Here is a 24,278-nt window from a genome sequence, read left to right as displayed (position 1 = left end):
TTAATACTTTGAACTACCTCTCACCCCACAAAGATAGTAGAGGGGTGGAGTGGTGCTTGTGTGAGCACAGACATCCGTGAGAGCACCTAAAGTCAGGGAGAGAGAACAAGAGAGCTTTCCCTGAGCCCACACTGTGGTCAAACTGTAAGGTAATGCTCTTAATACTCTGACTGGAGTGAGAAGATAGTTTGGGAAGATGGAGATTTGGACTCGATTCTGTTTTTTATTACAGTTATCAGAACCTTCAAAATAAAAATTCATAAACCAGACATTAAATATAACTTGATATTGTCTCTCCTGCTGCTCCTTGCTCATGAATAAGATAATAGTTACTATTTACCTCATTGCAGAAAAGTACTTCTTTCATTTATAAGCAGAAAAAGTATTTATTTCAACACTGAGTACTGGTTTACCGTTGTTTAACCCACAGACTGAAGTCTCATTGGATGCAGGCCTTTCGTTTTTCACTCTGAGTAGTGAAGAAGGTTCAGTTTTGGGCCAGTCTTCAGAGCAGGTTGGATGTGTTTCCCTTCTTCTCATATCCTCATCCTCAGGAAAAATAACTCTTAAAAAGGCAAAGAATGAAATACTTGGAAATTTTTATTATTGAGCCACCTTCTTCTCTTTGAATTGAGCTGCTCATAATAATTCCTGAAACTTACTGAGTGCTTACTGGATGCCCAGTGATATACTAAAGTTTTAATGTGGACTGTATCATTCAATCCTCATAGAAACCCTGTGAGGCAGGCATTATTTTCATCTCTGTTATGTAGGTGAGGAAACTCAGGTATGAGGGATAAGCATTGATAAGCTGGGAAGTATAAGCTGTCAGCTCCAAAGCCTGTATTTTTCTTTGGTTGTTACTCTCCTCTCCAAGTGCCCTGCATTATTCTTACCAATATCTGTTACTCTCCGTAAAGTCCCCATCTCCATCCCTCCTAATCCAATCCCAGAGCCTTCCAAGTTCTGTCATTTCTTCCCGGTTCCTCTCAAACTCCTTAGCCCCTTCTGTTACTCCTTGGTTGTCCTTTCTTCAGTCTCACCAGTCTTTCTCCATCGCCTTCTGATTTGTCAGTCTCTTTCGTTGGTCGCCCTATCTACTCTTGCTCCTCTATATTTTTCTCTAATTTCTCTCCACCTTCACCTCTCTCCACAGTTTCCTTGAGCCCCCTGCACCAGTACCTCCTATTCCCCAGAGTTCTTTCTATCCGCCAACACCTCTTAGTCATTTCCGAATCCCTCAGGTCCTTTTTTGAGTCCCTCTTGGACCCCTATTTGCCTTCTTACTTCTTCCCAGTGTTTTCCATTCCTCTTTCTTTACCTTGTGCCCATTCCTTTCATTCATTCTTTATTATTGTGTTTTTTCCCACAAAAATGGCTTTATCTTTTAAAAATTTAAATGAAGTGTATACATCACAAAAACTTAGTGCAGAAAACCATGAAGAAGAAAATAAAAATCACATGAAATCCCACTGCCCTTAGATAAACCACTGGTATGATTTTTCGTACTTTTCCCTGTGCTGACGCCAGTACATGCACACACACAGACTTTTATACAAATCCGATCTTAGTTGTAAATGGCAATTCTGCTTTTCCAGTCACTCAGCCAAGCCTGTGTTAACCTTGGATCCTCTTTTACTCACATGCCTTATATCCAATTCATCACAAATCCTGTTGGTCCTACCTTTAAGTATTCCTGAATCTGATCTAGTTTTCACTACCTCCACCGGTACAATCCCAGTCTAAGCTACCATAACCTCTCATCTGGGTCATTGCCATGGTCTTCCTCTGTTTTCACTATTGCTTGACTATTTCCTGTACCACACGGTAGTCAGAGTGATCCTGTTAAAATCTGAGACAGGCCCTTGTTTTGCTTATACCTTCTAGTGGTTTTCTATATCACTCAAAACAAAAGCCAAAGTCTTTACAGGGCCCTCCAAGGCCTACATGACCTGGCCCCCTTTGGTACCTCTCTGACTTAATTTCTTACTGCTTTCCCCTGCTCCCACCCAACTTCAGCCACGTTGGTCTTTTACCTGTTCTTCACAGCATGCTCTTGCCTCAGACACTTTGTAACTTTTATCTGTCTAGAACACTGCTCCCTTATCCTTATGTTCTCTCCCTCACTACTTTGGGTCTGTGTTCAAATGACACATAACTAACGTACTGTGCCTGACAGTCCTATCAAAAATAGTACCCCCAACCCACCAATTTCAGTATTTTGTATTCCCTTACTTGCTTTTTTTTTCATAACATTTATCACCACCTAGCACATATTTCTATGTCTATTTGTTTAAAACATAAAAGACACTCAGTGAATATTTGAATGAATGTTGAACAAACGAGTATCAAACATAAGCGTGTTCCGCCAAGTCATCCAATCTCTCACACTCCCATAATAAGGGTTAAGGAATGAGCTTTTCTGGGGAAAAAGAGAGGGCCCACCCAGCAGAGTTCACCAGGGCCAGGCACCGTGATTATGGCTGGTTTACCTTCTCATAGGGCAGGCATCAGGTCAATTGGTCAGTGGGAGAAATAGGCTACTTGGGCATGAGGAACTCCCAGTTTAGATGCAGGTTTTTAGAGTGTTCTGGAAAAGTCATCTGCCCCACATCTGGTGACTTTGAGGCCCATAGGAAATGACTGTCCTCATCACAGGAAAGAGAAAGCCACTGTTTCGTGGGAGGCTGAGTTTGACTTTGATCCCTTCTACTGGGAGAAAGGAGAGCGCTTGTCCCAAATATATTGTCTGGGCAACCCAGAGAAAGGTCCAGGGTTACTTTCAGACGGTTCTGCTTATCGTACCACATTTAACAAGGCATGTTTCTGTGAGATGGGGTGGGGGAGATTATCTCTCGTTTCCCACACCATACTCAGGTGTATCCATCTAGACGTGCATACAGGGTAAGAGGCTGCCTTTGACCTCATACTCCCTGTCACACAACTAGCTAAGAGCATGGGCACTGCTTTGCTATGAGCCGCATAGTAGAGACCCAGAATGTGATCTGGGATAGCAGCTGGCCTTAGATTCAGGGAGGAACAGTTGATCAAATGGGGCTTATATTGGCAAATTGAGTAGGATGGGGTGCATAAAAGAGACCTATATGGTCATTTGAAAAAAGGCTGGGATCTAAGATAGAGCATGACATACTCAGCCACCAGAGCAGATGTTGTCTCCGAAGGCAAGCTGAAAGCCCAGGGGTCTTGTGCAGGAAGGTTGATAATGGGAGCTCCAAGTGGAGCAGAGAGAGCCCCTTTTGTCTGTGATTAGAATCTACAGAGATCCCCTATGAAGGGATTCCCCAAATCTTGCTTCGGTATATTAGTACCATATACCTCGTTTGGATTCTGAAAAGGATACCATGAAGATTTCTGGATATAAAATATTTTCTTGATTTCATGACAGGGGTAGGAAGCAGGGTATGATGGTGTGATGACTCGATAGGAACCTAGGTGATACTGATCAAGAGCTGATGGAGGCCGTGTGAGGTCCTCTACTAAGAGACATTGTGTGATTAAGTAGTTCTATTTAACTACCTACCCCTAAATGTATGGTTTTGAAAATCGGGAGGTTTTTACTTGTGTGACTCACACACTCTATCTCCTCCTCTTTTTCAATATGTGTGGGTTTCAAATTAGACAATAAAGTCACTCAAAATGAATTGTTGACTTTTGGTGTGAAGAAACTCAAAATTTCTGATCATGATATAAAAGTACTCATTGTTATATTTAGTAATATATCTTTCAACACCTGTATTCAGATTGTAATTTATATACATAGCATGTTTTAGAATTTCACCATAATCATTTGCCATAGACTTCTATGTTGAGTCTTTACCTTTCTTTCTTTTTTTCTTAAATACCATTCAGAAAACATCAGGAATGCTCCACAATCACTTTAGATACTACTGCTTTCTGAATAGTGAAAAAAATGGGGTTTAAGACCACCTGGCCTCATGTCTCTGGACTTTGCCCTACACTGTGAATTCTCAGTGATTGATATATCATAGTCCAATATCTCAGAATATTTTCCATAGGAGAGAAGGGGCTTGAATTATAATCCTAATTGCAGGGAAGTGCTATAGAAAAATAATACTCTAAAATATGAAGCCTTAAATGAGTTCCTCTATGTTCAGTGAAATTTCATTATAACAGTTTCAGCTTGACCTTGAACTGGGAGGCACGGATGAGAAAGACAATCATACATACTTATTTTTCTTTCTGGTATTCAACAGAGATTGGTAAGTAAAAGTCATTCCAAACATTTTTCACCTGGTGACAATTTACAAGGTTTTGCTGAAAGCCAAGATGAAGATTGTATGGAAGAAGTAATTTTTCCAGATTTACTTGAAGTAAAAGCTGCTGAATATGAAGATGATCAAGAACAAATAAAAAAACAACAGGCAAATATTTTTGTGCCAAGTAGTTCTCCAGGTAAAGTTCTTTTTTAAAATCTTTTGTTTTTACTGTTGTTTGAAAACAGTTGTCTCCATTTTCCCACCACCACTTTCCCCAAGAAAATATTTGAGTCCTTAATGAAACATTTTAAAGGATAATAGCTTCTTTGTATGCTGGATAGATAAAAAGTACTGATCTAAAATTATAGAATGTTTTTTATATTTGTTTTTCATGCCTCCTCTACGTTTAAGAGAATTGGGTAAAAGAACTCATATATATATTGTGTGTGGCTATTTAGGCTTGAGGCTAGACCTTAGTGGTGGGTACATGAGAGTTCCCTTTGGCTTCTTGTTCAATCAATACCAGTTTAATATTTTGGACATTAAAGTAATATGTAGTTTTTGATATTAAGTGGTCAACCAGCGTAAACTGCCAAAAGATACGATGCCACGCATTTTAGAAGACGAAGGATTCTACATGCAGAGAAAACCGGAAGTCTATAAAAAGACCTGCAACAAGATGGAAAATCGTCTGCTTAAACTAGAAGAGGCAAGTGCACCCGCTCACAAGTTAAACCACTCACTGATAGTATGTGGTATTTGTTTCTGATAAATGTTTAATTACTGTGTTTCTTAAATATTTGTGATAGGGAATGTGTTGGTTTGAAGAAAGTGCTGAAATAATGTCATTACCTTCACCTATTAGACATTCTTGGAAATTCAGACTAAACGTAAGCCAGGAACCTTTAAATCCAGCACTAAAGACCATATACAGGAAGGTAACCAATAATAGTTTTTTTGTAATTGCGGTTAGAATTCTTGTAGTATCAATTATAACTTAAGTTTTGTGCTATGAATTTATGCTTTATAGATATTAATAAATCTAGTAATATAATGGTAAAACTATGATGAAATGTTACATAGCCATTAAAATTATGTTTTTGAGAGATATTTACTGATATGGGCAAATGCTCAAAATGTGAAGTGAAAAAAAAATCCAAATGAAAAATTGCATATGATCCTAATTTTATAAAAATAGGTAATGAATTTATCCATGAATGGACAAGTATATCCATACACATATATTGGATAAAAAGACTGGAAAATATATCAAAGTTAATAATTATCTCAAGATAGCAGGACATAGGATTATTTTTATTTTGCTCAAGATACAGCACAGATACTCTAACATGATTATCATAGACCATTGCTGTAGGGGAGAGAGGTCCCTGAATCAGTGGAAGTTTATTGAACGAGTGAGTACATGAATGAACAAAAGGATGGTAAGTAAATGCAAAACATATAATTTTTAGAGAAAGATTAACCACCATCCATATTAGACTTTGTAAATCTCCAGATTCTTTTAAGATTTTATTTATTTACTTATTTTTACAGAGAAGGGAAGGGAGGGAGAAGGAGAAGGAGAGAAATATCAATGTGTGAGAGATAACATCAATTGGTTGCCTCTTGCACATCCCCAACTGGGGACCTGGCCTGCAACCCAGGCATGTGTCCTGACTGGGAATTGAACCGGCAACCTTTCAATTCACAGGCTGGCGTTCAGTCCACTGAGCCACACCAGTCAGGGCTGGATTCTGAATTTGGAACCGCTGGGCTAAACAAGTAACTTTTTCCTCCAGTGCATCTCATCCAAGCACAATTTCAGTATTCAGTGGACTCTTAGAGTTGGTATAAATGTATATGTTGCCTCACCAAGCATCTAACCTGAGTATTGAAATTCATTCTGTAGCATCCTTAACAAGTAATGTGCTGGAAGTTGTATCAGACAAATGTTTCTGCCTGCTTTTCTCCTTTCTCCACATTTTTTACTCTGCCCAGCCAGCATTGGAAGCAATGCTCACTTGGGGTTTCTCACCAGAATAAATAAATATAAGGGCAACTGAAGGAGAGATAATAGCTGCCTGGATATCAGTCTTCTCTTTGCTGTTTCCTCTGCAATGTACTTTAATGCCCTGTTGTACCTCTCCTAGCTCACGTCTCATTTGCTTGGTCTTTGCTGACCAGTTTTGCGTATTACACCATGCCCTTTACTCCCTCTTCTCGCACTCATATATTTACCAGGATTTTACACATGTCATCAGCTTGGATGTGTTGGTGCTTATATCTGGCCTTTGAATCATTGTTGCCTAGATATGTGTGCTTTTGTTCTACACACTTACCTAGTTCTAGAAGTTCACTTAATCCCCTAGGTCAATTGCTGCTTATAACCAGTGTCAAGGAGCTTACCATCTCTCTAGAGAATTCATTTCAGTATTGGCCAGTTCTAATTATTTATCGTTTTCTGTGTTGAATTAAAATCTGCCCCCTGGATCACTGCCACTCATTTGACCCTGTTTGTTTTGGTCATAAGGAACTCATAAAGTACCTCACTTATATAACAGTGCTTTACATATTTGAAGCCTGTGTTCACTTCCAAGCTTTAGCTTTTGTTCTCCAGTATAAACTCACTTCCTTTGACTGTTGCTAGATATCCACTATCCGTCTCGGTTGCCATTCTCTACTTTCTGAACACCACAGTCAGTAGGTACTAGCAGGACAGGACCAAGGGCAGGGGCTTGTGTCACTCCAACAGAACCCAAAGAAAGTAAGCAACACAGTCATTCGACTAACGCAGAATCTGCTTAATAAGACAGGCATCTCTGGCTTACCAGCTTGAATTCCCAGAAGGTCATTTATAATTTGGTTGTTTCCCATGGAAACTGTTTATTTTCCTGGTTGTTTTGCTTGATTAATGACCAGTTTAGTACCAATTAACTAAATCTTATAGAAGAATCTAGAGCAGGTTTTCCTCTCTGAGTTGGCCCTTACATAGAGAATAGAGCCAAGACGAGGATGAAACAAAACAAAAGCCTTATGGCTGTTCTCTTGCCTACCTTCAACACAGTGAGGTTTAAAGGGGAGGATTCTTAGCTCAGGAGAGAGTAGGGAGGAGAGATGTAGGCATCACACTGGTGACTACAGTCCTGAGAAGCACGGGATCTGCCATAGCAGGTCAAGGGTGGCACAGCAGTTGTTTCGTTGTAGCAGGAGGTATAATAGCAATGGCACAGACTGGAGGGCCTGTCCTATTACCCCAGACTGATCCAGAGAAAGGGCTCATGCCCGTCTTCCTGGGTGGATGCAACCTTGCCTCCTATTGGGAATGGCTGGGCATGCCTGAATTAGGCTATACATGCTAAGTAACCTACTAACCTTCTCAAATCACTAAAAACCAATCACATGCATATTCAGCACATGTGCTTAAATTCAAAGTAGGGTACTAAAACATAGTGGAATCATTTTGCATATAATCTAAGGCCTACAGACTTCAGGTGATTTAGAGATGATCTGGTATACAGGTGAAGATAGCTTCGTGTGTAAAGAAAAATGGTCTCCTTATAAGATAGCATTTGCTCAGAAGGTCCAGGCCCCTCCAGGGAATTTTCCAGGGGATTACCAACATACTCAGTTTGTAACCATGTTTTAATAAGGGTTTACCATTTAACTCTGGCCCACAGATGACTATTATATCATCATGTAGTTGAACTATTCACTCAGCAGTTTGGACCACCATTTGTCAACAGTGTTCCTATAGGAAATTATTTGGGAGCTTACAACTTGAAAGTCTAACCTCTACCAGCATAAAACAGTATTACAAACAATAATTTGTAATGCTGTATAAATATTTGAAATTAAGGGCCATTGTCAACTTCAAGAAAGAAGGATCAAATTATTGGTTTTTGCTTTTCTGTGTCTCTTAATTTTCTTAAAATTAACATGTTACTTTTATAAGAGGAAGTTAAATGTAATTTTAAAAGAAACAGAGTCAAATTAACTTTGTATATGTATTTTTCTTTGAAAGGCAATGAAATCTGATCTAGAAAGCTCTATTAGGACCAAAATGGAAGGTCAAAGGAAAATGTACCAGTTAGATCTCAATATTGTGGGTTTGCAATTTAGCCATCATCCTCTCTTCAATCAAGAACAAGTATTATGTGCTAGGCTGCTCCAACTTTATGAGTGTTTTCAGGACAGGCAGCAACAGAATTTATCTCAGCTGCTTTTGGAGAAGGTGAGAACAGTTTTTCTTATATTATTGGGCTGAACATTTAATATTGAAAGAGTAAACAAACCACTTAGTACAGAACATTTTCCCTTAGCACTTTAATTATTTAACCAATTAAAACAATGGTCAAATTGAAGTTAAGAACAATCTAACAATAGCCAGGGGGGAGTGGGGAGGGGACAGTAAGGAGAGGGGATTACAGAAACTACTATAAAGGACACATGGACAAAATCAAGGGGGAGGGTGGGGGAGGAGGGAGGGAGGTGGGTTTGGGTGGGGTGGGGTGGAGGGATGGGGAGAAAAGGCAGGCATACAACTGTAATTGAATAACAATTAAAAAAAAGAAAAAAAACCAATGGTCAATTTCAGTTTTTCTGAAAAGAACCTGCAGGAGCTGACTGGCAGGGGGCGGGGGGCAACCTCAAAGACATCATGCAGGATGTGGGTTACTAACTAGTGCTATGCTTGGTCCTATGACTCAAGAAAAGTATTTGAAATGATTACTATTTAGAAGAGCCTATGGCTGTTTTTAGTCTTGTAATAGAGCATTATTGATAAAAATATTTGAGATCTTGAATCTCATATCAAATTGAGAAGTCTTGGTTCAATAATGAGTAATCCAAATATCACCTAATGACATCCTGAAGGGTACATACAGTCTGAAGGGAAATCAAGGGAATAACCCACTGGTTATTTTTTGAATTTGTGCCTCTCAGTTAAACTCTGCTGAGTCTCTGATATATGAGCATTTTGTTAACTAGTGTTTTCTCTGAAAAGATGTTTTGATAGGTCTCATTCAACAAATGAATACATTTGAAAAATAAAAACTTAGTGAGGTATTTAATTAAACATTCAAGCCTGATGGAGTCACCTATATCTGCTTTTTAAAGTACAAATGCAAAATTCATAGGGCTGAATGCATTTGATTGAATTTTTATGTAGGGATTGTGTGGGAGCACTTAATAGTTGAAGACCATGCATTAATAATGTTGGAATATTTCCCAAAGCAAATATTGAATGTCATAACTTTTAGTATAATTTGGTCATTATTTTTATGAATGGAGGAACCAACTCTGAAATTCAGATGTAGGTCATTAAAAAAAGTGATTTAACTTACGGATTTCTACTATATAGATAATTTTCCAAAAGTAATGTGTAATCTTTAAGGCCTCATCTAGCAATATCAATTTTACTTCATTAGAGTTCTATCACTATATATAAGACTATGTTTTTAATGTATCATGGCTCTTTGTATAAAATTTTGGGATCATGATTGTAACATGTTTCAGTATTATTATTATTAAGTCTTAGGAGCCAAAAGTAATTGCGTAATTGATTTTTACTTTTCTTCAATTTATTCTCTTATATGCCTATAAACATTGTCTCTCACCTCCTAGTAAAATGTAAAAAGTGTTAGAGTGTGTCCTTTGGTCTCTCACCAAAATACTGATTTATAATTTATGTATTATATGTTCTTATGTATTAAGTATATATGTATGTATGTATAACTTATGTTTGAAATGTATGGCTCTGTTTTTTGTCATTGTGGTCAAAGCAAGTTCAGAGTAGTGGAAGACTCACTGTCACCAAGGAATTCTTAAACTGGAATATGTCCCTTTATATAAGTATGAATCCCACTTACAGAACGAGGAGAAATGTTGCAGACAGTATGAGAGAGTAGAAAGGATACTTCGCTATGTAGACATCTGCTCTTTTCCCTTCTAGTTTTTTTTTAATTACAGAAGTTATACAGGAATACATTCTCGCTGGAAGAGATTCAATATAGACGTTTCAAAGGCCCACTTCATTCTCCACCTCATGGTTCGGAGTACAACCTTTAAGTTCTCTTTTCCATGTATCTCTGTATGTGCATGTGCCATAACAGTTTTTAGCATAAGTTGGATCTCCCCATATGTATAATTTGGTGACTTGGTTTTTAAAAATTAATTCTGTATTTTTCCATATCACTATGTATAAATCTGTAAGTAATATAACTATATTTTAATATGTTTAATGACACTCCATTCATGACATTCAGGTCATTTCCTTTTTTTATGATTACAAATAATGAAGCAATGAACATCCTTGTACTTACATATTTGCGCACACATGTAAAAACTTCCATAGGCCAGATTGCTAGGAGTCAGACTTCTTGGTCAAGAGTCAGGGCGCATGGCTCTGACTGGTGTGGCTTGGTTGGGCATTGTTTTGCAAGGTGAAAGGTCACCGGTTCAACTCCTGGTCAGGGCACATGCCTGGGTTGCGGGTTTGGTCCCTGGTCGGGGTGCGTGCAACAGGCAGCCATCAGTGTTTTTCTGTCACATCAATGTTTCCCTGTCTCTCTCCCTCTCTTCCCCTCTCAAGTCAATAAGTGGGTCCTTGGGTGAAGATAAATAAATAAATACATTTTAAATGTTTGCCAAAAGATATAAAAAGTAAAGTTAAAAAGCAAGTGACAGGATAGGACAAAAATATATAAAACACATTCAAAAGACATATATCTTTTATGGATATATATTAAAACTTTTCATAGAGTAATGAGTTAAATAAAGCAATGTACCAAAAAGTCTCTTTTCTTTGTTGTAGCTTAAAGCACTGACACATGCTACCAAATTAGCAAACGATAATTTGGAAATAGGCCAGCCGACTGGAACATCTTTACAAGATTATTGTTGGCAGATAAGGTAGGTTGGGGGCCATTCATGTATTCATCAAGCATTTTTTAAGTAAGTTATTTAGTCAGAGCATGGCACTTGCTATGGGAAATATAAAATAGGAAAAAGAAAAGACCCCTACTCTTTAGGCATTTACAGAAATGATTCCAGCTTTTCCTTAAGACCCATTTTTTGTGTGTAAAAATATTTCACAGACATATAACATAAAAGTAGTTGTAGTTTTAATATCCATTGATTTAAAAAAACATTGGTCTTAAATATGAGTTTACTAATACTTTTCAATTGATTTGGATTATATTAATCTCAAGTGTTTGTGTATGTTTGAGAATTACTCTACATATACATATGTAGATATTATTAATTCAATCTAAAGACAGTACTCAAAGAGCACAAAGATTTAAGGACCCTTATTTAAAAAATATGGTCTGCAAACTGGGAACCGTTGGATTATGGACTAGTTGGGAAGAGAAGTTAGGAAAGTATGAAATAACTGGAAAAAATGATTTTAAGATGAAACATAATTATGTATCAAGGAATCTCCAATAGCAGGAAAGCTTGCTGGAAGGTACTTATTGAGTAGAAAGTTACACTGCTCAAAAAGATAAAACAGTTGTCTATACATGAGAGGGATTTGATAGTTAAGAAATTTTCTTGAGCCCTGGCTGGAGTGGCTCAGTGGATTGAGTGCTGGCTTATGAACCAAAAGGTTGCCGGTTTGATTCTGAGTAAGGGCACATGCCTGGGTTGTGGACTGGGTCCCCAGTTGGGGGTGTGCAAGAGGCAACCAATTGATGTGTCTCCCTCACATTGATGTTTTTCCCTCTCTTTCTCCCTCCCCTCCCCTCTTTCTAAAAATAAAGAAAATCTTTAAAAAAGATAAAGAATTTCCTTGGCTCTCTGCCCATTGACTGGATACAGTTCTATAAACTTAGTTGATTTAAATACTTGGTTTCCTAGAATAACCTAGTTAAATGCAAACAATATTACTTAAGAAGGTTGACATACTCCTCACACAGGGCCTGGCATATAATGAGTGTTCAGTAAATATTAGTTGAGTGAATGAATATAAATAGAAGATTACAAAGCAATAAACTAGTGTTATTTATAAGGTAAACAAACTGGAAGCAAAGAACGGACATTGGCTTAATGAACACAGTAAGTAAACTGTCATGTAGGAAAAAAAGTAGGCTCTAGATGGGGTGCGAGATGATGGACAGGAGTCCACCACTGTGTGTGTGTGTGTGTGTGTGAGAGAGAGAGAGAGAGAGAGAGAGAGAGGCTTTAAAGGGATTGTTGCTTTTATTAAAGCAGAAAAAAGGCAATGTAATACATTTACTTTGAGAAAAATTTTCAGAGTGGTGTTGACATACTGCAAAGTGTGCAAAGGGCAAGTTTGGGGACATCTGAAAAACAATGTTTCTATTAGAAAAGTTGTGCACATGTAATACAATTAAATAAGATGGCACTTATGTAGTCAGCCTTTAATGACTGTATATTAGATTCCTAGTACCCACAACCCAGGAAAGACACCTGCAGGTCATTTGTGACCCCTCTGTTTGCCCCTCCTCTCTTCCCTCACATCCAACCATAACCATTCCCAATGATTCTGATTTATTTCAGGTGTATATCTTATAGCCTGACCACTCAAATAGTCTTCTAAAATACCTCTGTTTAAACTATGATCCATATTGAAACCAGAGTGATTTTTGAAAATAACAAAACCACATTAGTGGCTTTCTGTTACCTTTAAGATAAAATTCAATAGCTTTAGCATGATTGACATTGTCTGATTCTGGTGACTTCTTCACCTCATTTTAGGGGTTCTCTGCCTTGGAACTTTATAATCCAATGCCCTAAATGGACTATGCTCTTTAATATCCATATATCTTTGTTTTAATGCCTCTTGTTTCTAGAAGGTTCTTTCATCATCTTCTGCATAACACTTAAGTCAACGTATACATTTTACTGAATTTCATATTACTTTCTCAGGGAGGCTCCTACTTCACCCATTATATTAGATTAAATTCTGTTTTTATACTCACATAGCCCTTACATATTTCCCCTTTTATAATACTCATCATATTTGTAATTATTTACTCTTTTCCCTGCTGGGATATTAGTTACCAGCACCTAAAGTGTTTCCGGCCACATAATACTTCTCTGTTACATGTTTATTGATTTGAATTGAGTGTCACATATTCTGTGAAGTCTCCCTACTGTTGTCTACTGTCCTCTTATTTATGCCCACTCTCTAACTCGTGTATATTTCTGTAACACCTATAACATTTTATTGCGTTGATTAATTTACATGTATATAAGCTTCTTTGACCCAGAGAGGATGCCTTTTTCTTTGTATCCTCCCTTAATCGGCATAGTGCGCACATGTAGTAAGCATCCAGTAAATGTTTACTGAATGAATTAATGAATGACAGTAGGCTTCTGTTCCTATCAGTAGAGTAGACTAGATTCCCTGAATGGCCCTTCTGATGAAAACAACTAAAAATGTCTGACAAAATGCAAGTATTATCTTTATAAACATATTGCTGAAATGGCAAAAAGGTAAGGAATCTGCAAAAGCCAAAAACGAGAGAAAAGGAGAAGTCCTAGAAATCAGGAGTAAAACCAGCTTTTACAAGGAGCGTATTTGTTAAACACTAGTAAGTAACCTTGACTGTCATTCAGACGGCTTCATGGAGTGCCAAAGGCAGAAGATAAAGCCAAGGTCATCTTAATTGGAAAGTTTAATAGGATATCCTGTGGAAACAGGTGTTAAATTTCATGAAAGGGAGAATGTAAAGGGGGTGACAGAGAAAATGGGCATCTTTTAAAGCAATATGTTACTCCAATGTCCAAATAATATGTCTGATCAGGAAAAGAATGTCTAAATTTGAAGCTATGATTCTAATTGTTAATCTGAAACAAGTGTGATAAATATGTACAGAAAGTGCAGAAAATCTGGAAATACGTGGATTTTAGCAGAGAACTTTTGCATAGTGAAAAAATCTTTAAGCCATAAAGAAATAATTCACTAAATGGCATTCCAGTCTCTAAATAATCAAAATGTTGGTAAAATTAAAAAAAAAAAAGCATGAGGTAAGAGCAGGGAGTTTAGAAGAATTAGTATAATACATTCTTCCAGGCTATTTTAATGACCTAAATAGTTCTAATCTACCAATATATCTTTATCTACCATTATTGTTGTAGTAATACAAAACAGCTCTATGAATTAGAAAGGGAAAAGGACTCCTCCCTACTACACAGTATATTGCAGACTTGGAAACAGATAAAATCCCTTCGACAACAGCAAGGGTTTACAAGCACCCCAGTGAGGTTACAGTTTCAGAGGTGAGTGGTTGTTCTATTTGTTCGTAGGACTTTCCTGAGGAACAGCACATGAATAACTGGGAATTCACAGAAAACAAAGAAGCTACAAAGCTATGTGATGTAGTCAAGAAAAGACTTACATCTAGAATGTGTAAATAATTCTTACAACTTAAGACAACTCAGTTAAAAAGGGGTCAAAAGATTTGACCAGACCTTCACTAAAGGTATATGGTTGGCAAATGAACACATGAGATGATGCTCAACATCATTTCACATCAATAGAGAAATATGAATTAAAACCATAATGGAATATACTACACACCTATTAAAATGGTTTAAATCCAAAACAAAGCAAAAAAGAAAAGAGAAGGACAATAACAAATGCTGACAAAGATGCTGAGCAGTAGGAACTCTCATTAATTGCTGGTGGGAATGCAAACTTGTACAGACTTTGAAAACAATTGGGTACTGTATTATAAAGTTAAACATGGAGTCAGCAATCATACTCCTAGGTCAAAAGGTGCAAGTAATCAAAACATGTCTAGTGGAAGATATAGTTAAAATTAAAGACTGTACTTGTTACTCACTACACGTCATCTTAGCCAAAAGGCTGAGAAGTGATATACGTGTTACTCACTGAAGCTGTTTGTGAACTCACAGTGAAATAACTGGTTCCCTCCCTACAACCCATTGGTCCTGGGTCTTTTGTTTTCAGAGCTATAAAGGTTCAGTGTAATTTCAGGCAATTAAGAAAGGTGTTTACTTTGTTGATTTTTTTTTTCCTGCTGCAATGGTTTTTAGTGAAAATGCTTTGACAGTTTCTAAAGTTCGACCATGGCATTTTGTTTATCAAAGATTCCTAAATTCATGTAAACTTGCTGTCCTGTTTCTGGTCCTTTAAACCAATCTGATCCACTCATGCATTGTGAATCCCTGAGCACAAAAGGAGAGCCACAGAAGCCATCAGCTGCTTCACAGCAGTGCCTTTGAACCAATAGTGCCTGCTCATCACCTACTCTTATTGTCATACTTTAAACTCCAGTCACACCTGAGGCCCTTTGAATTTGTTCTTCCTGACATTTAACATCCAGCTTTCCCAGGACTTTGGTTTGGGTTTGCCTCTCCAGATTACTTTTGGTAGGAGACTTTTGCAGTAACTCCCACAGTGTGGGTGACCAGGTTGGCCCCAGCAGAGCTAACCCTAATACCCTAAATTGGGACATCTAGTTTGAGCAGTTAAAATATCATTCTGACTAATCAGAAAAGCGGTATTTTTGAAGATGTTCCTAGGAACTCTATTTCCTGGCCAGGTTTACCACTAATGACCTCACAACAATTGCGGTCCTTGGATGCCTGCTTGAATAAGCTTGTAGCGAGGCCTACAGGAAAGACAGTACTTACAAGAGGAAGGCCTGGGACCTAGGCACTAAACTCCAGTTATCTTTTCTTCATATATTTTGTTTTGGGCATAATGAATTTCATGAGTCTTTGAGATATCCCTGAATAAAACAGTTGAATTGGCAGCTGGATGAATGGTTTTGTGCAGGAAAGAAAAATGTGGAAGTCTAGCATTTTAATTGGAGCCTTACATGTGCATGAAACTGCTTAGAGAGAGGGTAGAGAATGAGATGAGAATAAGACTGAGGACAGAATCTTGAGAAAGTACTTCGAATGGCTTGGTAGAAGAAAAGAAACCAGAGGAAAGACAGAGAAGGAAGGGCCAGTTAGTGTTTTGCCACAGAGGCAAACAGAAGGGTGTATTTTAAGTAGGAGGGAGTGGGTAATGGTGTTTAATGCTTCAGAAATGTCAGTTAAGTCCAGGAGTAAAAATGTGCATTGGATTTCCTCACATGGAGATTATTGATTTCAGAGCAAGTTTTGTGCGGTGGTAATGGTAGAATGAGATAGCAAGAGGTTGAGGATGTAGCCCTTCTCATTTAGGCAATAAACTCTCCTGGCCAAGTGTTAGTAACACTGCGTTAATCTTAGAGAAACTGGCTGGGCAAGTAGCTAAAGACCTTGTGTTTTGCCTACTGAACCCAAACCACAGCACTGGTGAATAGCACAGAGAAACTAGATTCCTGTGCTTTGTCTTCATCTATGTTCTCTGTTAGGTGCCTACCCACCTGGAGCAGATCCAGATAACTGTCAAAGGGACTTTTTAAAAGATAAAGAAAGTTCAAGCTACACAAGCAGGAAAATCCACATTTAGTTTAATAACATTCTCAGAGCTACTGAACAGAAGAGAGGAAGCTTGGACCCAAGATCACTGTCTCGATAATGTCCCTCAAAAGGGATTCTGGATATTAAATCACCTATGCTCTAACTTACTATACACTGTAATCACTGGGGGGAGCTTTAAAAACCACTATTCTGTTTTATTTCAGAAGGCAAAAAGCATATATTTTTAAACATTTTAATGAGATAAGTTCACATATATAGTTCACCCATTTATTTTTTTAACTTTATTTTTATTGTTTACACTATTACAGTTGTCCCCATTTTTCCCCTTTGCCCACCTCCAGCCAGCCCTCAGCGCCCCCTTCCCTCAGGCCATCACCACACTGTTACCTGTATCTATGGGTCTGGCATATATGTTCTTTGGCTAATCCCTTAACCTTCTTTCATCCAGTACCACCTCCCGCCACCCCTCTGACAGCTGTCAGTCTGTTCCACGTATCCATGCCTCTGTTTCTATTTTGTTTGTTAGTTCATTTTGTTCATTAGATTCCACATGTAAGTGAGATCATATGGTATTTGTCTTTCACTAATTGGTTTATTTCACTTGGCATAATAATCTCCAGGTCCTTCCATGCTTCCATGCTATTGCAAAGGTAAGATTCCTTCTTTTTCATGACCAAGTAGTATTCCATTGTGTAAGTGTACCACAGCTCCTTTATCTACTCATCTACTGAGGAGCACTTGGGCTGTTTCCAGATCTTGGCTATTGTAAATAATGCTGCTATGAACATAGGGGTGCATATCTTCTTTCAAATTGGTGTTTTGGGATTCTAGGGATATATGAGTTCTGTCCAGAAGGTATTCACAATGTAATATGAAACATAGAGACACTTTTTGAAGAAGATATAAGAAACATTGTACATAGAACAATGATGCCTCAATCCCCTTCAAAGTAGGCACCTTGGGTTCTCCTAATTGCCATCAGCTACCCTGTCATATTTTCCTGAATTCATCAGTGGTCTAAAATCTGTTCCCTTTCAGAGGTGATTTTATTTGGGGGAAAAGCCAGAAGTCATAGGATGCCAAATCTGGACTGTAGGGGGGCTGAGTCACCTGGATGATTTGATGTTTCTCCAAAACAGTCTGCATGAGACGTGATGCTGCTTGAGCTGGCGCATTGTCGTGATGAAGCTGTCAGTCACCAGTTGCCCATAGCTGAGGCCTTCTGAATGATCTGAATAGTTTCCACGGAGGAATGTTCAACCTTAATGCAAAATGTGATACAGATTTATTGCTGTACTGACTCAGTCATTTTTAATACATCAGCCACACAGTACACATGCTCACTCAATGGTGTCTATTGACCCCACTTACTAGTATAGTCAAGTTGTCATCATTCACACATATGCATTCCAGTCCATTCTCCTTGGCTGCCAGGTTTACACCAATATCGCACAAACCGTTCTTTTATATTAATAATGGCTGGACTTTTTCCAGACAGACCTTGTATTCCCAGAAGTGGGATCACTGGGTCAAAAGGTAGTTCCATTTTTTAATTTTTCAGGAAATTTCATATCGTTTTTCACAGTGGCTGCAGCAGTCTGCATTCCCACCAGCAGTGCAAATGGTGGACCTTTTCTCCACGTCCTCACCAGCACTTGTTTGTTGACTTATTGATGATGGCCTTTCTGACAGGTATGAGGTGATATCTCATTGTGATTTTAATAGCATCTCTCTGATGATTCGTGGCATTGAGCATTTTTTCATGTCTATTGGCCATCTGTATGTCCCTTTTGGAGAAGTGTCTATTCAGGTCCTTTGCCTGTTTTTTAACTGGATTGTTTGTCTTCCAGGTGTTGAGTTGTGTAAGTTCTTTATATACTTTGGAAATTAAACCCTTATCAGATATATCATTGGCAAATATGCTCTCCCATACAGTGGGGTCCCTTTTCATTTTGTTGATGGTTTATTTAGCTGTGCAAAAGCTTTTTAGTTTGACGTAGTCCCATTTGTTTATTTTTCCTTTTTTTCTCTTGCCTGAGGGAATATATCGGCAAAAATATTGCTATGTGAGATGTCTGAAATTTTACTCCCTGTGTTTTCTTCTAGTACTTTTATGTTTTGCAACTTTCATTTAAGTATTTTACCCATTTTGAGTTTATCCTTGTGTATGGTATAAGTTGGTGGCATAGTTTCATTGTTTTCCATGTACCCGTCCAATTTTCCTGATACCATTTATTGAAGAAACTGCCTTTACTCCATTGTATGCTCTTGCCTCCTTTGTCAAATATTAATTGACCATAAAGGTGTGGGTGTACCCCTGGGCTGTCTGTTCTGTTCCATTGGTCTATACGCCTGTTCTTATGCCAATACCTGGCTGTTTTGAATATAGTGAATATATAGTATAGTTTGATATCAGGTATTGTGATCGCTCCAACTTTGTTCTTTTTTCTCAAGATTGCTGAGGTTATTTGGGGTCTTTCAGCCATTTAAAGTGTAGTGTTCAATGGTTTTGAGTGCATTCACAGAGTTGTGCAACTACAATTAAAATTCTCCAATACTTTCATTGTTACTGCTTTAAATAATTCTATTTATTATTAATTAGGATAAAAATAAATAAGTGTGATGAACAAAACCAAGGAGAACTATCCGAAATATCTGAGACTGAGAAGAAAACTGAAGGAAAAGCATATAAGAAAACTGAAGAAAAAGCATATAATAATGGGGAAAAACAGGAGGTATTTATATTGAAAAATAACATTCAACTCAACTAGTTATAATATTTAATTGTTAGGTAGAATAGGAAAACTTGGTATTTGTAGCAGTTACCCAACAAAATGACAAATATAAGAAATAAAAGTTTAATTTTAAGAATAATTGTCCTAAGCAATGAACTTACATTGTAAATTATATATTTATTTTTTGGGTTTCCTAGAATCTCTTATATTTAGCTTCAGAACTTGAAGGAACAGATAGTGAAAGAGTAAAGCCAATTACTTTGGTGCCACAACTTTCTTTTGCTGCAGAATTAACGAACGTATCCAAGTGTTCACAGTAAGCATTTTTATAGGATTATTTCTTTCTTATATATTGTCTATTAATTGTCCAGTTTTTAATAATAATGTTAGATTCCTTGAGTGAGTACAACATGCCAGGCACTTTGCTACTCTTTTGTATACATTTGCACATTTAATTGCTACTACAACTCAGTGGTATTATCCTCATCTTAAAGATGGGGGAACTTATGCTTATGGAAGGTTAAATTGCCAGGGCCACACCTCTAATCCATCAGTGAGGTGGGAGATAAGCCAGTTTGCTTTGGTGATTGTTTTTTGTTTTCCTGTGGTAGTAATGTTTGTTCACATGTAGATAGGTGGGATATAAAGCCACTGTAAAAAGTAAGATTATCTGGTAGCCCTTGCTTGTTAAGGGACCCCTTGCTTTCATAAAATGTATTCTGTATCAGCAGGCCCCTCTGGGCAGTTTTCTACTTTGACATAAACTTCTTTCCTTCACACTTGTGACTTCTTCCGTGAGCTATGTTTCTCCCACTCCTGGGACATTTCACACAAAAAAAGGTATCACACAGATCCCCATTTCTACCATCTGTAGGCCTAAGGATCTCCTCTCCCTTAAAGAGGGTATGACAACTTAGAGCACTGAACTATGTCCAACTTTTCAGCATTTCCGTTGCAGGGGACATTTCGTAACAATTCACCTTTGAGTATTGTGAACGTGCATCAGTTCCCACAATGTTGGAACGTAGTGGGCACCCAACAAATATTCATATACGTTAAATGAATGAATGGATAATTGTGTTTTAAAATGAACACAAAGAGTAGCAGGCACAAAGGCGTAATTATCACAACTAGCTTTCTGACCAGAGAAGCACAACAGTGAAGCAGTGTGATATTCCTTCCGCACCTGCTTCTCAAAAGGGCCTGAGATAATTCATTATGTAAGACACACATGCAAAAGGACCATTTAAATGAGGACACGAGAACAGGAGCAATAAAATGGAAGTTGGAAGTAAAGAGGAGAAAGAGAAGGAGGAAGGTATTTGTGCTGGAGAACCTAGGCTAAGACTTAGTGGAAGTCACAGCAGAAGGAAATATGATGCTTTATATCTTTTCAAAGCTATTGCTGTTGTGTGGCATTGCTTTCATTATCCATTTAAAACATCCAGTTGAAAAAGAATTGACTCTCTAGAATAATATACTGATGTCAAGGATAGAGATGAAAATAGTATAGGAATAAAGAAGAATTAAAGAGTTTACAGATGAAGAAAAAAATCAGGATTACCTGAAGATTAATATAATCCTGAATTAACAAATTTTCACCATCAGTTTATGAGCTCATTATTAAAACCACTTTCAGAGGATAACATGAAGGGCAATTTTTATTAAGATATTTCTGTAAAGGTAATTGGGAATATTGTTAGAAGAGGCCAACAGGGAGAATAATTAATCTTTTGTCCCTGAACCGCCTGAGGAGGTTACTGAGAAGATGGGCTTATATGCAGACAGGGAAATCCTGGGCCAATAGGACCATTAGGGGAACAGAAGGGGGTTTTTATGTTTCGACCACGCCTTATCTTCCAGCCATTCTTCTCCCTTCTGAAAAAGTGGATCAAGTCTTAAACATCATTAGGTCAGTTTCTTTACAGCTAAAACAATAATCAAATGAATGTTAGTTGAGTGAATGAATAAATGAATGGATGGAAGACTCTCTTTAGGACTTTCATTTCACTCAAGGGATGGATTTATTTCCCAACAAGTGTTTTTATAGAAGCCCCAGAGAACTAACCACTCTTGCTTGCCTCTCAGATCTTTGGGTTCAGAGAAAGAATGTCCTGGGGAAGAAAGGTGTACAACCTAAAGCCTAAAAGGATTTACAAAGTCCTTTAACAAGGCCAGCAAGTCTGTTGACTCAGAACCATCTTCTAGGGGTTATCAGAAACATGCAGTGTGTGTGCCTGCTCTTCTAAGAGTTAGAAAATATTTTTGAATTCTTGATTCAAGCTTTCTAACCCTCATTACTAAGTCCCTCAGTTTCCCCCTCTCATAAGAGATGGTGGATAAGTTCTATAATATCTTTAAGTTATAATTTAGTAAAAACATAATTTACTAAGGTAAATTAATAAATATATATTGCTTTTAGTAAATTATTGCTTTTAGTAAAATTATATATTGCTTTTAGTAAAGCAATAGCTTTGAAGTATAATTTAGCAAAATAGCTGAATGATTTACAGAACCTTGATTTTAGTTCTTTTTCTATTTTTGAGTAAATATTTTTCTTAAAAACCATTTTACTGGGTAGGCTGGTATAGCTCAATTGGTTGGAGCATCATCCTATAAGTGAAGGGTTGCAGGTTCGATCCCTAGTCCAGACCTGGGAGGCAACCAATCAGTGTTTCTCTCTCCCATTGATGTTTCTCTCTCTTCCTTCCTCTCTCTGTAAAAGCAATGAAGAAATGTCCTTGGGTGAGAATAAACAAAACCAAAACAAAAAACATTTTACTGGGTAGGAGAGGCTTTTATCCACCTATATAGGACTTAAAGAAACCATTTACCCTCGAATATGATCACATTTTCACATGCTAAGGTTCATTTTGAAATGAACATGCTTATATCCATTTTGCTTTCAAGGGTGTTTGAAAGGTTTATTTAATTTTTAGGCACGAACAAAGGAGGAGAGCCAAAATTCAGAAGCTTAAATATTTTATTAAAATATTATACAATGATAAACAGGTTTCTTGCACTTCAACCTGTCCTCTACAGTTTGATTTTAAAGTCATGTTTCAGCAAATTTTCAATATCCAATTAATATATTGGCCTGAAACAATTTGCCTGGAGGTACGTCATTGTCATTTACTTTGTATTTTATTTTATGCCATACATAATTTTAAGTTTCTTGTTAGCTGTTGTTATATGTAATAAGTTACATATAACTTCTTCTGTATTAAGAGATAACTGATCTATGTGGTAAACAAGATATTTACAAATAATATATTTGTAATTTATTATTAGTTTTTATACTGTAAGTACAAAATTATTTGATTAATTGGTTGTTCTAAGTACTTTTCTTCTTTCCTGATAAAATGGTTGTTCTGAATACTTTTCTTCTTTCCTACTAATCCTTGATGTGTAATGTTTACTCTTCATTGGTTAGTGAGACAGAAGAGGGTTATTTAAGCCATAATGAGCAGTCTAGCTACTGTAAGTATTGAAGGATGTCTCCAAATCGCCCTAGCCCTGGCTTGATTTCAGTCTCTTGCTGTATTTGTTCTTCAGTTGTTTTTGGATTTGGGATCTTTTTAAGAATCTAATGAAAGAACATACACACAACAGACCCCAATCTCTGCTCAAACACCCCACCATGAGAACCCCTGCACTACTAAAGAAAGAAGAAAGCAGGACAATGGAGAACAATTAGAGACCATAAAAGAATCAGACAACAAGCTTTGATGACAAATATAGGGGTTAAACTTGCATATAGACCTGAAAGAAAAGTTTTAAAGGAATATAAATTTGTGTATGTGAGAGTGGGGTGAAGTTTGAGGAGTGGAGAGATGATTATAATTACAATTTTTTTTCTTTTTTTCTTTTTTTTTAATTTTTATTGTTATTCAGTTACAGTTGTATGCCTTTTCTCCCCATCCCTCCCCCCCACCCCAGCTGAACCCACCTCCCTCCCCCACCTCCACCCTCCCCCTTGGTTTTGTCCATGTGTTCTTTATAGTAGTTCCTGTAATCCCCTCCTCCCACTGCCCCCCCCCCCCCCCGGCTATTGTTAGATTGTTCTTAACTTCAATGTCTCTGGTTATATTTTGTTTGCTTTTTTATTCTATTGATTATGTTCCGGTTAAAGGTGAGATCATATGGTATTTGTATAATTACAAATTTAATTCAGTTATTTTTACGATGCCTAAATAATTTTGTGCTATCCTTGATCAGAGGCTGTATTCATTTTATTCAGTACTATCAAGTGCCTGTCATCTTAAAATGTACCTCTGTTTAAATTCTTACTTTAAAAATATACTGACTATACTTTCCTGCTGTCATACCTAAAATAAATTGTGATATGATATAATAATCCAACCACTTGAGGTTTAAAATATGCCTCCTAACATAGATAAGTGCACCTTGTGAATCTTTCATTGTCCTAATACTTAGCACATAACCCTAGCAAACTAAGAGGCAGGAGAAGAAACTAAGCTAGCTAGGGATGAAATACACCATTAGCAACTGCAGAAATTAAAAAATAAATTTATGTGTCCTAGCCTAACAGATTCTAACCTATACTTCTTATTTACTTCTTTACATTCCTCTTTAATGATTCTTCACTTCAGCCAAAATGAACTGCTTGTTTTTTCCCATACATCCTTGCAGTTTCCTACTTCCGAACTTTTGAATGTTCTAGTTCGTCCACTACAATGCCCATTTCCATTCTTGACACTCCTCTGCCAATCGGTGGTGTTGATAGCTGCCTTCAGGGGGCAAAGCTGCCTCCTGGGAGACTTCACCATGTGGAATTATCTACCTTCACATTTACTTCTATCCAGGATCTGACTTCCAACCTTGCAGTCTCAGAAAGTGGATTGGACAATTCCCTGAGAATACAGCTACCTACCCT

At 37.4% G+C, this 24,278-nt stretch overlaps 1 protein-coding gene across 1 annotated transcript in view; it reads left to right on the top strand.

Moving 5' to 3' along the window:
- The window catches only part of CC2D2B (coiled-coil and C2 domain containing 2B), an 87,544-nt gene that overhangs the window by 3,667 nt on the left and 59,599 nt on the right, over window positions 1–24,278 (top strand). Inside the window, exons 5-14 of the mRNA XM_024563229.3 lie at window positions 420–514; window positions 4,236–4,434; window positions 4,811–4,947; window positions 5,048–5,176; window positions 8,260–8,469; window positions 11,050–11,147; window positions 14,343–14,483; window positions 19,249–19,381; window positions 19,579–19,697; window positions 22,321–22,498. Of these exons, the coding sequence (XP_024418997.2) occupies window positions 420–514; window positions 4,236–4,434; window positions 4,811–4,947; window positions 5,048–5,176; window positions 8,260–8,469; window positions 11,050–11,147; window positions 14,343–14,483; window positions 19,249–19,381; window positions 19,579–19,697; window positions 22,321–22,498 (1,439 nt within the window). The remainder of the gene's footprint in view (window positions 1–419; window positions 515–4,235; window positions 4,435–4,810; window positions 4,948–5,047; window positions 5,177–8,259; window positions 8,470–11,049; window positions 11,148–14,342; window positions 14,484–19,248; window positions 19,382–19,578; window positions 19,698–22,320; window positions 22,499–24,278) is intronic.

Source organism: Desmodus rotundus, chromosome 4, assembly GCF_022682495.2.
Source record: "Desmodus rotundus isolate HL8 chromosome 4, HLdesRot8A.1, whole genome shotgun sequence".
Lineage (NCBI taxonomy): Eukaryota > Metazoa > Chordata > Mammalia > Chiroptera > Phyllostomidae > Desmodus > Desmodus rotundus.
The sequence above is the reverse complement of the archived record's forward strand: the minus strand, read 5'-3'. Positions and strand labels throughout refer to the sequence as shown.